The sequence below is a fragment of the Mycteria americana genome, chromosome 2 (assembly GCF_035582795.1).
Source record: "Mycteria americana isolate JAX WOST 10 ecotype Jacksonville Zoo and Gardens chromosome 2, USCA_MyAme_1.0, whole genome shotgun sequence".
NCBI classification, from domain to species: domain Eukaryota; kingdom Metazoa; phylum Chordata; class Aves; order Ciconiiformes; family Ciconiidae; genus Mycteria; species Mycteria americana.
Window position 1 is genome coordinate 107,212,602 of NC_134366.1, and position 13,400 is coordinate 107,226,001.

Sequence of the window (13,400 nt, forward strand, 5' to 3'; positions counted from 1 at the left end):
ACAAAACTCAACTGTTGCACAGATTTTTTTTGGTTTTGTTTTGGGGAGCTTTTTTTGTTTGGTTGGTTTGGTTTTTTTAAATACCTACCCCAACTTGTGTATCATTCTGGTAAGATTACCTATATGCAAACACTACACTGTTACACAGATTGACTGGAAATCACTAGAAATAAAGAAGTGAGGAAGAAGGGTACAGGAAATGTCAACTAAAAATGAACCTCATAGTTTGAAGATTTTAAGGCAGCTTAAAGAAGAGTAGCCTAGATCAGAAAGCTGATGACTCAAGAACGTACAAACAGCATCTTTTAGACATGCTAGACAAATCCACCTGATGACTGGTTAGCTAATTTCTTAATGAAAGCTGATTTGAAAAAAGTTACAACTAAAGCAAAGAAGAAACAACATTTAAAGTAAAACAAAGCATGACAGAATACCAATAAATTTGAAGAAGATACACACAGGTTCAATAGTCAAGGTAAAATGAAGAGGTATGAATAAGAAACACAGACAAAACAGGTAATTTGCGGTATGTGAGAAACTGTGGGGAAGTAGGGAGGGAAGCTTCAAAAAGAGGTTATTCCTGCTTACCTGATTATTCCACATTCCTGTTCCATTCCATTCCCAAAGAATGAGTTGTTTATCAGATCCACCAGAAATCAACTCCGTTTCAGAAGCTAAAAAATATGTTTTGGTAAGTTTTGTGAACACTTACTTTGTAACAGCAGTCAACAACATAAGCAGTTACATTGGTTACTACTCATAAAATATCACGTCTCAACTGTAAGCAAAGTTTCCATCAAAGTAAAGTATAATTTATAGGAGTTGCACTGTGCAGGACAGTTTATGAGCAAAGGTACTCCCTAAGATAACAGAAAGAGAAAAGTCACAGGAATACTTAGAGTTCCGTTCGAACGTGACGAATATATCTTTCAAAAAAGATTCTCAAATCCAATAGTGTAATTTAATATTTTCTTTTTTTGTTTGGTCTTTTTGGAGCATAGGAGAATAAAGCAAAGGAAATCTAACCCAATAGAATTCAGAGCTTCACAATGTGCGCTCGCAGCCCAGAAAGTCAACCATACCCTGGGCTGTATGAAAAGCAGCACGGCCAGCAGGTCAAAGGAGGCGATTCTCCCTCTCTACTCCACTGTCGTGAGACCCCACCTGGAGTACTGCGTGGAGCTCTGGGGCCCCCCACGTAAGAAGGACATGGACCTGTTGGAGCACGTCCAGAGGAGGGCCACGAAGATGATCAAAGGGATGGAACACCTCTCCTAGGGACACAGGCTGAGAGTTGGGGTTGTTCAGCCTGGATAAGAGAATGCTCCAGGGAGACCTTATAGCAGCCTTCCAGTACCTGAAGGGGGCCTACAAGAAAGCTGGAGAAGGACTTTTTACAAGGGCATGTATTGATAGGACAAGGGGTAATGGCTTTAAACTGAAAGAGGGTAGATTTAAATTAGGTATAGGGAAGAAATTCTTCACTATGAGGGTGGTGAGGCACTGGAACAGGTTGCCCAGAGAAGCTGCAGATGCCCCATCCCTGCAAGTGTTCAAGGCCAGGCTGGACGGGGCCTTGAGCAACCTGGTCTAGTGGAAGGTGTCCCTGCCCATGGCAGGGGGGTTGGACCTACATGATCTTTAAGGTCCCTTCCAACCCAAACCATTCTATGATTCTATAAAAATATAATTCCCGCGTTCCCTGAAAATAGGTTTTTTTAATCAATTTTAAGAAGAAATTTTATTAGGGCAACCAGTTGAACGGATGGCAGTTTATACCACTATTAAGGAGGAATGTTTTCACCTCAGTACTTCCCCTCCAAAAAAGCAACAGGCACGTTACATTAACAGTCTAATCAACAGCCCCATTTCTCTTTGTCAGTAAGTTTCTATAAATGCCTAAGGGCAAGAATATGTGCCTTTGAAAAGCCTGCACTAAGCAACTTTAAAACCTGGAATTACTATGAAGCAAAAGCCTCGCAAGAGTCTCAAACATTTTTATCTTAAAGGATTCTTTTTTTTCGTGGATATGACCTCATGCAACTTACGGTTTTGTAGTCCGAGATTTCTTAAAAGGCACTGCACATCGGTTTACAAAGTCAAAACACACAAAACTCCAAGCCCTTAGTAAAGAGCCTAAGGGCGTGACCATCACAGCCACCCATCTGCCAGAGCCACCGCAGTCCCCGGCAAAACAGCCTCCCGGGCTGGCACTGCCTGCGGGGCCCAGAGAAGACAGCCCGACCGGGTCCCCTCGCCTACAAGACCGCTCACCTGAGTTTGGCAGGTCAGATTCCTGCGGAGCCACCTGTTAAAATCCCTACTGGGAAGCTGGGCTTAAGGCAAGTGGATGCGCTGCAGCTCCCGATTTCCTCCAGTTTACGCCGCAGCCCCTCTGTTGCCGACCCTCCCGCCTCACCTCCCCAGCCAGGGGCAGGGCACAGCGCCCGCGGCCCCGAGGGGAAGCGGCCCCGGCAGACCCGCCCCGCCCGGCCCCCCGACCCGAGAGCACGGGGAGCGGGGGGAGAAAGGCCGCGCTACTCACCGCCGTCCCGCCGGCGGACCCAGCGCACGCAGTTCACCCTGCCGGCGTGGCCGCGGAGGGCGGCGGCCGCCCGCCTCGCCTGCGGGAGAGCGAAAAAGCACCACGAGTGAGGCCGCGCTGCCGGCCCCAGCCCCGGCCCGCCGCCCGGCCCGCCCCACGGCGCCTCAGCTCACCGCCGGCTCGTAGAGGACGACGTCGCGGCAGCTGCCGAAGGCGAGGAGCCCCCCCCGCCCCCAGGACACGACCCCGCCGCCCGCCCGGTTGGCGCAGCAGGCGACGTGACAGACTTCCACGGGCGCCGCCATCTTCCTCTCCGCCGCGTGCGTGACCTCGCGCAGCTCCCGTAGCAACGACCCCCGCGCGGCGTCCGGGGGGGCGGGGCCTGAGGCGCGAGGGTGCGGGCTGGCCCACGGCCGGTGGCGGGGGGGGTGTGCCCGGCTGCCCGCGCCGCGGGGCGGCGGACGCGTGTGGGGCCCGGCCCGGCCCGGCCCGGCGTGGCTGGGCGGCCCCGGCTTCGTGGGCGTGGGGCCGGGGAGAGCCAGCGTAAGGCTGGGTGGCCGCGGGGAGAGCCCGGCTCTGGGCTTCCAGCGCCGGGCGTGGTGCGAGGGAGCCCCGCCGTGCTCCGCTCCACAGGGATCGGCCGGGCCGCAGGGGCGCGGCAGCCCCGCGCCGTCGGAGGAGCTTAAAAACGGGGCATAAAAACCAGAGAAACGGCGATCAGTTTGGGGATATTTTTGTGTAGGGGGAGAGTTTTAATCTTTATTGCACCTTTTGTCAAACACTCAAATGTTTTAAAAGGTTTTAAACTTCTCTGGGTTGTTTGTTTTTTGGGGGGTTTTTTTGTGCGTAGAAGTTGATTCCAGATGAAGTGGGAAAGAGCTGAACGGAGTGTGGGGATCATGTTGTTGTTACTCATTTCTGATCTGTTTCCGCCACCTGGAAAGCCTCCCTCTGATGATAAAGAATCATTCTTAAAGTAAGTCACTGAGCTCAGGCTGAGTTTAGCATTGCAGTTTATTATGATGTCCTGGAATAACTGTCATAGAAGTCATGGGAATTTGCAACTGGTCTGAACGTGTTTGGGTACCTCTGTTTCTCAAGGCTAAAGATGAGATCGTAGCAGATTAGAGAATTCCAGCTGTTAGATTTTTGGTTTTTGATTTATTGATATATTTATTGCCCTCCCTGCCCAAGAAATTAAAACCAAATCAAGAAAGATAAGTACTGCTGTAGTATTCTGGTTTTACTTGCGTGTTCACTGGCCTAAAGAAATGGGATCATTAGAGGGCATTACACTATATGGATGTGCTATGAACTGTTTCAGCCGTTTGGCTTCCAAGGCTGAAGAATTTTGCCAGTTCCCAGTGGCTACAGATGCAACCTGCTACCTCACAGGCTGTGTAGGAGTCCCAGCAGGACCTTCAAGACATCCACTCTGCCTCCAAATGCGCTACCCCACACATGCAGAAGACCCTGGAGCAGAGGCCAGGCTGAAGTATAAATGGACTATGCAACAGAAAGCATGGAAAGGGAGAGGAGAGAGAGATGTGACTACCTACAGCTGACCTGTGCTTCCCGCCCCCAAATTGCACCTGGGATATTCTGAAGTAATCGAAGCTGAACTGAAAAGCTGGAAAGCCTATGGTGGAGGGAGAAGACAGCTCTACATGGCTGTGCAGGGAACAGGTGGGGCAGGAAGGGAAGCAGCAGAAAGCAAGCAGGCATCCAGGGGAAGCACTCTGCATAGCACAGGGAACACTTCGGACCCTAAACCACTCCTGCCTGGCCTTTATCTCCCCATGTGCCTGCAATGTTCATGAATACTGGCTGTTGGCAGCGCTGTAACCTGACACAAAAATGTTGCAGCTGGGCACAGCATTTTCCAGTGGGTACGAGAAGAAGGAAACTGTGCCTGATCACATACAAGATACAGCCAGAAATGTTAGCTGCTAAGGGAACAAATGACTCCTTGCACAAAAATGCATGGAGCCAGTCATCAAAGCATGCTTTAACTGAGGCGTGCTGTCCCGAGCTGCCGAGGATGGCTGCGCAGCAGTCAGGTTGCACAGCAACCCCCTTCTCAGCATGCCCTGCCAGGGTCAGAGTCAGGGCTCCGGCAGGAGGAGGTCGGGCACTGCCAAAAAGCTGGGGCATGTTGTAGGAGTTGCGTTTGTTGCTGTGGGAACGAAGCTGGCTCTGACTGTGATTGTGGGCAAAGTGTAGGCTTTTCCAAGATGGATTTGGGTGGAGGATTCCTCTGTGACACAAAAAGTTTACTCATCTGATAGATAACCTGCTGCTGCTGATGTCCTGTAAACAGGAGGACCCTGGCCGCTGCCCTTGTTGGAGAGATTTGGAGGTGTGCATCACACCTGAGGGTGCGAGAGCAGTGGCCCCATGCTGCAGGGTTTTGTGGGGCCGGCCCTCGCAGCCTTTGGCCACCACCTCGGGGATGGTGCTTTCCCAGGCAACTTGAGGGAGCATATTGTGGGGGACGGGGGGGCCTGCTAGCACCAGGTAATGCCAGTGATTGCCTTCTTTCTGCCACAAAGGTCTGTCACTGCCATCCCCATACCACCTCAACAGCTCCCAACACTGAGAGAACTGGAATAAATCAACACAGAATGTGGACATGAAAGTGCTGGGGGGAATGCTGTGACAGCACCATGGCCGTATGGCAAAAAAGTATGGGAAGCTAGGTCTGTATCAGGACAGACCAGCCTAGACAAGCCCAGTTTCTTACTTTTCATATTACGTCTGACCAGGTCCTTGATCACATGGAATGCTGGGCCTTTGGTCTAACTCAGGAAAGATTTTTTGTGAGTTCTGACATTACAGGGGCTTCTCTTATGTCTGAAAATGGAAATATCTGTAGGATAGTGTGTGAGAAATTTAGAATATCGGATAATTGGAACCAATATGCCTTTTAGGAACACGTGCGTTATAAGGAAGTAATGGCGGTGGTCAGTGATGTTACAAGGATGGAAAAAGATATATTCTGGGCTAGTCACCAACTGCCAATGTTAATTTGTCCTTAACTGAATTTAAATCTGTCCTTGCTGTTTTCATTCATCTTCCTAGAAAATAACTTCTTCACTTTTCAGAAATATATGTAAAAATAATTTTCCTCTTTGTCCTCCCTTTAGTGTAATTTTTGAGGCAGAGGAAGAACTCAATTCACTGCGCATCAGAAAAGGTCATGATGGTGCCTAAGCAGACTTCAGAAGTCACTCTGCAGGCTTGTTCACATCTTTTACATGTCCCAATTTGGTTCTGCCAATGGAGTTACATCAAGAAATTCCCATAAGGGAGATACTACTTATATTGACAAAAGGTTTCTTGACCTTAAAATACGTTCACCAGTTAGATATTGGAATAACTTTAGTTATTCCAATAGCAAAATAGTACCAAAGTATTCATTTTGATGGTAAATTCATGTCTACAAGTCAGGTTTTGCAGGCAGAGGTGGCTTAGTGATCTTCTTGTCGTCCCTACCCAACTCGGTTATGCCTGCAAGCATTTAGATAGAGACCAGAAAATACAACACTAGTCAAAAAATTATATATAGCATTTAATATATTTATCTAATTGTGTCTAAACAATGACTTGGAAATATAATAAAGTTGCAAATATGTTTTCACTTCCTGCAGAATGTTTCCAACCAATTATACAGCATATTTAGCCTTATCTTTCTTTTCTTGTTTTATGAGGAGAATACAGTGTTGGATGTATAATGCATGTTGAGAAGAAATCTGTTCTTTCATAGATTAAATCAAAGTTTTATGCCTTCCTTTATTGGGTGGGGTCTTGTTGCTGTAAAGGAATATGTATTAATAGACATGGGTCATTCTGCATGAAAAGCAGCAATCATGTTAGGTTTAAAGTTTAATTATATGCAGCTTAATTCTATAGAAGAATGTTTAAAAGTTGTTAAATTAGCAAAGCCAAGAACTCAAAGGGGGCCTTGTTCTCCTTGTAGTTGTTGAACTTAGCCTGTCTTTATCTGTCTTCATTGTATACATGCCTTATGAAGTAATCATTAATGAAGTTACCTCATACTCAGATTACTGCCTGCTATTTTTACTGTGGGTTGCTTGCCTCCAATAGCAACCTGGATGAATAGTGCCTGGTGATTGAGGCAGCTATTCAATATTTCAATTTCTCCTCATTAGTTATATTGTGGCCCTAGGCCTAATTTGCTGTACAGCATTCTTAGCACAGAATTATCCTTTTCCTCATAGCATTATTTTTGTGACTTCTACTGCCACAGTACCTGAACATCTCAGAAAAATGTATGAATTACATTTTTCTTTACAATATCACTGTTAGGCAGAGTGGTACTATTATATTCATTTTCTGGGTGACAATTTCCTCCTAGGACCAGAATTCGTAACAAAAGCACCATAGTTTGTCAGTGATGAAGTGCCCAATGTGGAAGACGCAGAACAGCATTCAGGAGAGGGGGTAACCACCCACAGCACCCATTGCCTCCAGTTGGGACTGTGAGCGTTCAGATCTTTTGGAAATTAGATTCCAGCACTGGGACGCTCCCGACGGATTCTGTGGGGCCAGGATTTCACCTGAGGGATCAGAGCTGGAGCACTGAGAAAATACATAATAAACAGTAGTAGACCAAAAACATAAAGATGAATTTAAATTATTTGCCAGCTTCGCAGAGGGTACCCATGCAACAGCTAGGAACAACTCCATTGCCTTAGACGTCTCAAGTTACAAATCCAGCCTCTCCCTTTTTGCCAACTGTGGGATCCGCTTCAGAAGGCGTTTCGGTGCGTGAGGAATACTACTAACTCGTGGGTTTGCTGGGATTTCTTTCCCTTGAGCCTGCACCTACCAGATTTGCTACCAGAAGGGATGACCAAGGACAAGTGCCATTCCTAAAGCTACTGACTGGATCCATTAAAATTCAGTGTCAGACTAGTTTTTAACTGCCACTGATTGCTTCTGGAATTGTTGGTTCTACATTCAATAAAAGTTAAGATTTCCAGTGTATCTTGAGCATAATGTAAGACTGCGGCATCCTTTTCAAATACATTTCTCAAGATAAAAAACCCAGATATTGTCACTTGAATAGATTTAATTTAAAATGTTTAGAGTAAGTTTTTAGAAACAATTTCTCCTTTAATTCATCTCGCTGAAAGTTGAATGATGCTGGTGAAAGAAGTTGAACTGAACAAATCTTAACTATAGCTATTTCCGTTTTTCTTGAAGGCTGTATTTTAAGTAGTCTATGAATGGCTTATGTTCCCACTGCCTAAATGGATTTCTGATTTTCCGAAGAAAAAATAAACTAATTATTTAGAAATATCATCAAAATTATCTCTCCAAACAATGACTGTAATTGCTGGCTGAAAGAAATTCCACAGAAAATCTCTCGGATTTTTTTTTTTTTTTTAAGGAAGACCTAATGCAAACATGACCTAGAAAATTGCTTGGGGGGGGGAAAAAAAGGATGAAACAGCTTGTCACATAATCAAACTGATTGTGCATTATGTTTTTGAAGCAGAAGCTCTAAAAGGAGACATGATAATAGGCATGCATTCCAGAGGGCGTACACACATACACACACACACACACAAAAAAGACAACAGTACTCGGAAATGTAATCTTGAATATTTAAAAACGTATTTTACACTTAAATTGTGTATTAGCAGCAGTTCTTGTATGACTTGCATAGGATATTTTTCCACACTATAGAAGAATATCTCGCAAAAAACAAAAAATAAATTCTGTAATATTTTCCTGACACACCTCTTCATGCTCATTTAAAAAAACCCAACATATTGAATTAATATCAATGGATGATTGTATTTGCGCACGCACATATGTACATGCACGCAACCACATCCACTATACATATATTTATAATGGGTTTGATCTTGACGCATTGTTGCACAAGTTATATGATATTTAGTAATTTCCAGAAGGATAAGCCTGATCCAAAGCCTTTGGTAGTCAAAGAGGTTCCCAGCAGTTGATGAGGCTTTGAATCAGGGGTCTGGTTACCAGCACTAGGAGCTGGCAGCCTTTTTTATCTGTAGGATAATGTCACTTTTCCCTGCTGCTTGTCACTGTCTCACACACGGTAGCTTGGTGAGCACAGGTATGAAAAGTAATAACCTTCTAGCCCGCCGGTCTGGAGCTGCCAGGGGTTTCAGTTAGGAGGAAATACAAACAGCCGTATAGGTTTGTATGAGAAAATCCCCATTCCCGGTGCTAAGTGTGCAGAGACAAACGTCTACTGAGTCTCAGAGCTGCAAGGGAAAGGGGAATACAGCACAGGGTATCCAGCGGTCATACAACAGCCTGCTCGTGTTGGGTAAAACTTTGTTTCCTAGGAAAGGTAACAAAACACTCCGTAATTTCTGTCAAAATACAGTTTACTTTTAAAAATCACTTTTTTTTTTAATGTGAATATTGGTGTATATTGGTGTACAAAGTTTCTGCGGTAGGCAACAATTTATGTGCAGAATTCAATGACCTGCTTTACCACCCGTTACAGGCGAAGTTGTAAGAAAGGACGGAGTCTGTCCCGCCGCAGTGGCCACGAAGCGCCCCGAACCATTCAAGTTGGGGTTGGCATCACAGGTGGCTGGTGTTATTTCCCCTCTGTCGCCCATGGCATCTGTCCAGGCTGTGTCCCTGAGCAGCTGCAGGCGATACAGGGGAAATAATTTTACTTTGAAGTGGGGAAAAAGTGTCTTTTATTTGATGTGGCACAGCTTAAGCGGCTCAGAAGCAGACTTCATACCGCAGTAGCATGTAGAAAACATTGTTAAAAAGAAAGGTGTTTGTTGCAGAGATATAAGACAGAATAATAGTTGATGGGAAAGAAATTTAGAAGAGAAGAATATTGACTGAACATGAGGAAAAAAATCCCAATGGTAAATCAGTCAAAGTATACCAGATATAGGAAACTACAGTGTACTGAACGGGAACTTTTGATACCTCTTCAGATTTAAGGCAGTGAGTTCTGCTTTGCACCTAAAGCTGGAGTTTAGCCTCCTTCTTATGCCTGATAATTCTAAAAAACATACTCTTTGGACATTGAGTAAATATATTGATACCTAAAATAATAAGACATCCATCAATAAATTTCATATCTACGTTTTTCTTTTCATTATGCAAAATTAATTCATTTACGAGATGACACAGATACTTTTCACATACGAAAATATACAGCTAAAGCAACCAAAAGAACTTTAAACAGCAAAGAGCCAAACAACAGACCCTGAAATATCAGAAATAATCATTAAACAAAGATATAGATCATTATTTTACCATTCTTGTTTCCTACCTCCCAAATGGAGAAAGCCATCATATGACATGAAACCTGCCTGTTTTGTCAAAGTAACTGTTGAAGAGGTGAAGAGAAATGTTAAGACCAAGGTCGAAATCGCCAACAGGATTTAGGAACCCAATTTCTATTCAATTGCCTAAATGCTTCTGAGGATCCATGCCTACATTGTTTAGCTTAATCTGTGACATAGTTAATTTGACTTACTGGATGAAATAGAAAAAATGAAAATGAGTTTGCATCGGGAAAACACCATGAAATGGAGAAAATATGAAAGAATGTTTTATAGAAATAGCGAAAGCTGCATCAGTTTAATCATTTGGACAATCACATACGACGTAACTCAAGTTAGCATTTCCAAGCACGTGAGTTTTTTAACTCTCACATGCTAATGCATTTTGAGGCAAGTTATTTTGTTTCCTTTTTCTTTACATTTCCAGTCACAAATATAGCCATTTAAAGAAGTAAAATACTGAAGCAGGGATGTCCACAGAAAGAGGGCAAAAGCAATCTCTGCAGCAGTGAGCCTTGCAGGACATTCTGCAAATAGCTTTGCATGAAAGAACCAGGCAGAAGGGGCATATACCAACAGCCTGCAGTGCACGCTAAAATTCACTCACAAGAAGCAAGCTTCTGCACAGTCAGCAGTAATAATACTTAGAGAGTAGATGTTTACCTTTCATGCTGCATTAACTGTCAACAAAACTAAACTTACACAAGGCTATAGCGCATTTTTACCTCATTTTGAGCACATGAAAATTTGTCATTTCACTAAGGAATACTGGCAAGGTAAATTGCAACATTCCTCATAGTTCCTTCCCCAGTTCTCCCATTTCTTCCATCCAAAAAGTCCATCATCCGTGTAATCAGGAACACCAAAACTTTTCTTTTGCTCCAGGCCATCTTCTACAGGTGAAGAAACCTGCATCCACCCACTCTATTCCAGTCTCTTACTTCAGGCTCTTGAAGCTGCAGAGTCTCAGAGAAGATCCAGTCCCTCTCTTTCTCCTCATCTCTGATGCTGCACAGACTGCTGACCTCCTCCTGCAGCTCCTTACCTTGGTGACACAGATCCTCAATGAGCACACACCTCCTGCAGGCTAGAAGACCATCTCCTGTTGCCCCAGCCTCCGTGACAGGCCCTAGGCATTCCCTACAGCCCAAGGCGTGGAGAGCTGCATCTTCCTGGAGCTCTCTCTGGGTCGAGGTCTCTGGCCCTGCTTGAGCAGGAGGGTTGGACAAGAGGACCTCCAGAGGTCCCTTCCAACCTCAACCGTGCTGTGACTCTGTGGTTCTGTTACAGGGAAATTGCTCCAGTGTCTGCTGGGGACCATGCCCTGCGTCACCACCATTGCTGAGGACATGGATGCTGTTCAGAGCAGAGTGGCTGTGCGTCCTTCTGCACAAACTGCTGCATAAACTGCTGCATCCATTTGCTGCCTCTGTCACCTCCTTTATGAAATGTCTTCCTGATTGTGCGATTTATCCTTTCTTTCAGTAGCTTTTCTTTCAATAGCAGGAGTTGGACCTTCAGAGATCCCATCCAGCCTAAACCATTGGATGAGTCTCATAGTTGCTCTAACAGCTGATTGTATTTTCTACAGCCATTGAATTCTGAGTCTGTTCAGCTCTTCTACTCCATCTGGACAAAATGTCCAGCACACAGCTAGGTAAGTCCGTAACACGATGGGTGAGCAATTAGCTGACATGTTGAGCTCAAAGAGTTATAGTAAATGGGGTTACATCAGGCTGGCAGCCAGTCACCAGTGGGGTTCCCCAGGGCTCAATTTTAGGGCTAGTGCTCTTTAATGTTTTTACAAATGGTATGGACGCAGGAATCAAATGTACATTAAGTAAGTTTGCCGATTATACTAAACTAGGAGGAGCTGTGGACTCCCTCGAGGGCAGAGAGGCCTCACAGAGAGATCTGGATAGACTAAAGAGCTGGGCAGTCACCAACCGTGTGACATTTAACAAGAGCAAGTGCCGGATTCTCTGCCTGGGATGGGGTAATCCTGGTTATACATACAAATTAGGGGACGAGAGGCTGGAAAGCAGCCCTGCGGAACGAGATCTGAGGGTTTGGGTTGTTGGCAAGTTGAATACGAGTCAACAGGGCCTTGGCAGCCAAAAGGGCCAACCGTGTCCTGGGGTGCATCAAGCACAGCATTGCTAGCTGGTCGAGGGAGGTGGTTGTCCCTCTCTACACTGCACTGGTGCAGCCCCTCCTCGAGTTCTGTGTGCAGTTTTGGTCGCCTCAATATAAGAAGGACATCAAACTATTAGAGTGTGTCCAGAGGAGGGTGACCAAGATGGTGAGAGGTCTCGAGGGCAAGATGGCAAGAGGGCAAGAGGAGCAGCTGAGGTCACTTGGTTTGTTCAGCTTGGAGAAGAGAAGGCTGAGGGGTGCCCTCATCACAGTCTACAATTATCTCAAGGGGGACGGTGGAGGGGGAGGTGGTGATCTCCTCTCTCTGGTGACCAGCGATAGGACACGAGGAAATGGAATGAAGCTGCATCAGGGGAAGTTCAGATTGGACATCAGGAAAAGGTTCTTCACTGGTGGTCGGTCACTGGAACAGGCTCCCCAGGGGACTGGTCACAGCACCAAGCCTGTCAGAGTTCAAGGAGCATCTGGACGGCGCTCTTAGTCATATGATGTAGTTTTAGGTAGTCCTGCAAGGATCAGGGAGTTGGACCCAGTGATCCTTATGGGTCCCTTCCAACTTGAGATATTCTATGATCTTTTCCCTGTTCCTAGTCTGTCCTTACCCTCTACAAATTTTTTTTCCTTCTCATCTCCTTTTCCCCTCTCCTACTCACTTCCCTGTTGCCCTAACCTCTGTACTGGGAGCCTTGCAGAAGACATTGTTTCCAAGGAGCTAGCGATCCCGAACGTGCCGCCTCTACTGGGCCTTGTACGTAGGGCTTGAGCAACCTGTTCGTTAGCGTGAGCAGCTGCTGCATGGGAGCTTGCTGCCCACGCCAGCCTGAGCTGCACTGGTGGGTGCTAGGATGGAGATAACCTTCCAGCCGGGGGGGAACTGTCTGTTAGCTGGACAGCCTACTCAGATAATCCGTAACTTGTAATACCATTGAGAAAGGTAGATTGTGTGCGGACCAAGGGGTGGAGCGCGGCGCGGGAGAGCACTGCCTGTCCCTCGCTGTTACCCCGAGCGGGCGCAGGGGGGTGCGGGGCTGCTCGCCCAGCGGGGCCCTCGGGCTGCGCCGGGCTGCACGGGTCCCCTGGCCGTGGGGTCACCTCGGCTGCATCACGGTCACGGAGCCGCCTGCGGGCAGCTCCCATGCCGTACCGGTGACTTCACCTCCTGCGTGGCCTTGCCTTCATCTAACTGTGCAGCAAGAAGTTCTCATGCGAACGTCCTCTAGGAATAGAGTTGTTTTCTTGTGAGGAGATCCTAAATGGTCAAACGGGGGAGAGCGTCTCTCCACGGACAGGATCTGCTCTGCGCAGCATCCCTTGGGAAAATCCATCTGGGCTCCATCCGATGCTGCATGAACACGGGGTGCCCAGCATCT

General features: G+C 46.3%; 1 protein-coding gene and 1 long non-coding RNA gene across 5 annotated transcripts in view; one reads left to right on the forward strand and one right to left on the reverse strand.

Moving 5' to 3' along the window:
- The window catches only part of ELP2 (elongator acetyltransferase complex subunit 2), a 42,080-nt gene extending 39,167 nt beyond the window's left edge, over positions 1-2,913 (reverse strand). The window contains exons 1-3 of one of the 3 annotated variants that reach the window (XM_075494179.1): positions 2,719-2,913; positions 2,546-2,624; positions 589-674 (exon numbers count right to left, since the gene is read on the reverse strand). In XM_075494179.1, the coding sequence (XP_075350294.1) occupies positions 589-674; positions 2,546-2,624; positions 2,719-2,850 (297 nt within the window). In that variant the 5' untranslated portion in view covers positions 2,851-2,913. Of the gene's footprint in view, positions 1-588; positions 675-2,274; positions 2,382-2,545; positions 2,625-2,718 lie in introns of those variants that run through there. The other 2 variants (XM_075494177.1, XM_075494178.1) reach the window with 2 other exon arrangements.
- Positions 2,914-3,037: 124 nt separating this feature from the next.
- On the forward strand, positions 3,038-8,869 carry LOC142405955 (uncharacterized). Of its 2 annotated transcripts, none has more exons than XR_012774401.1 (4): positions 3,038-3,521; positions 3,870-4,231; positions 5,692-5,879; positions 6,924-8,869. It is a non-coding gene; the product is annotated as an uncharacterized LOC142405955 (long non-coding RNA). The 2 variants fall into 2 exon arrangements; XR_012774400.1 differs by having other exon boundaries at positions 3,886-4,231.
- The last annotated feature ends 4,531 nt before the right edge of the window (positions 8,870-13,400 follow it).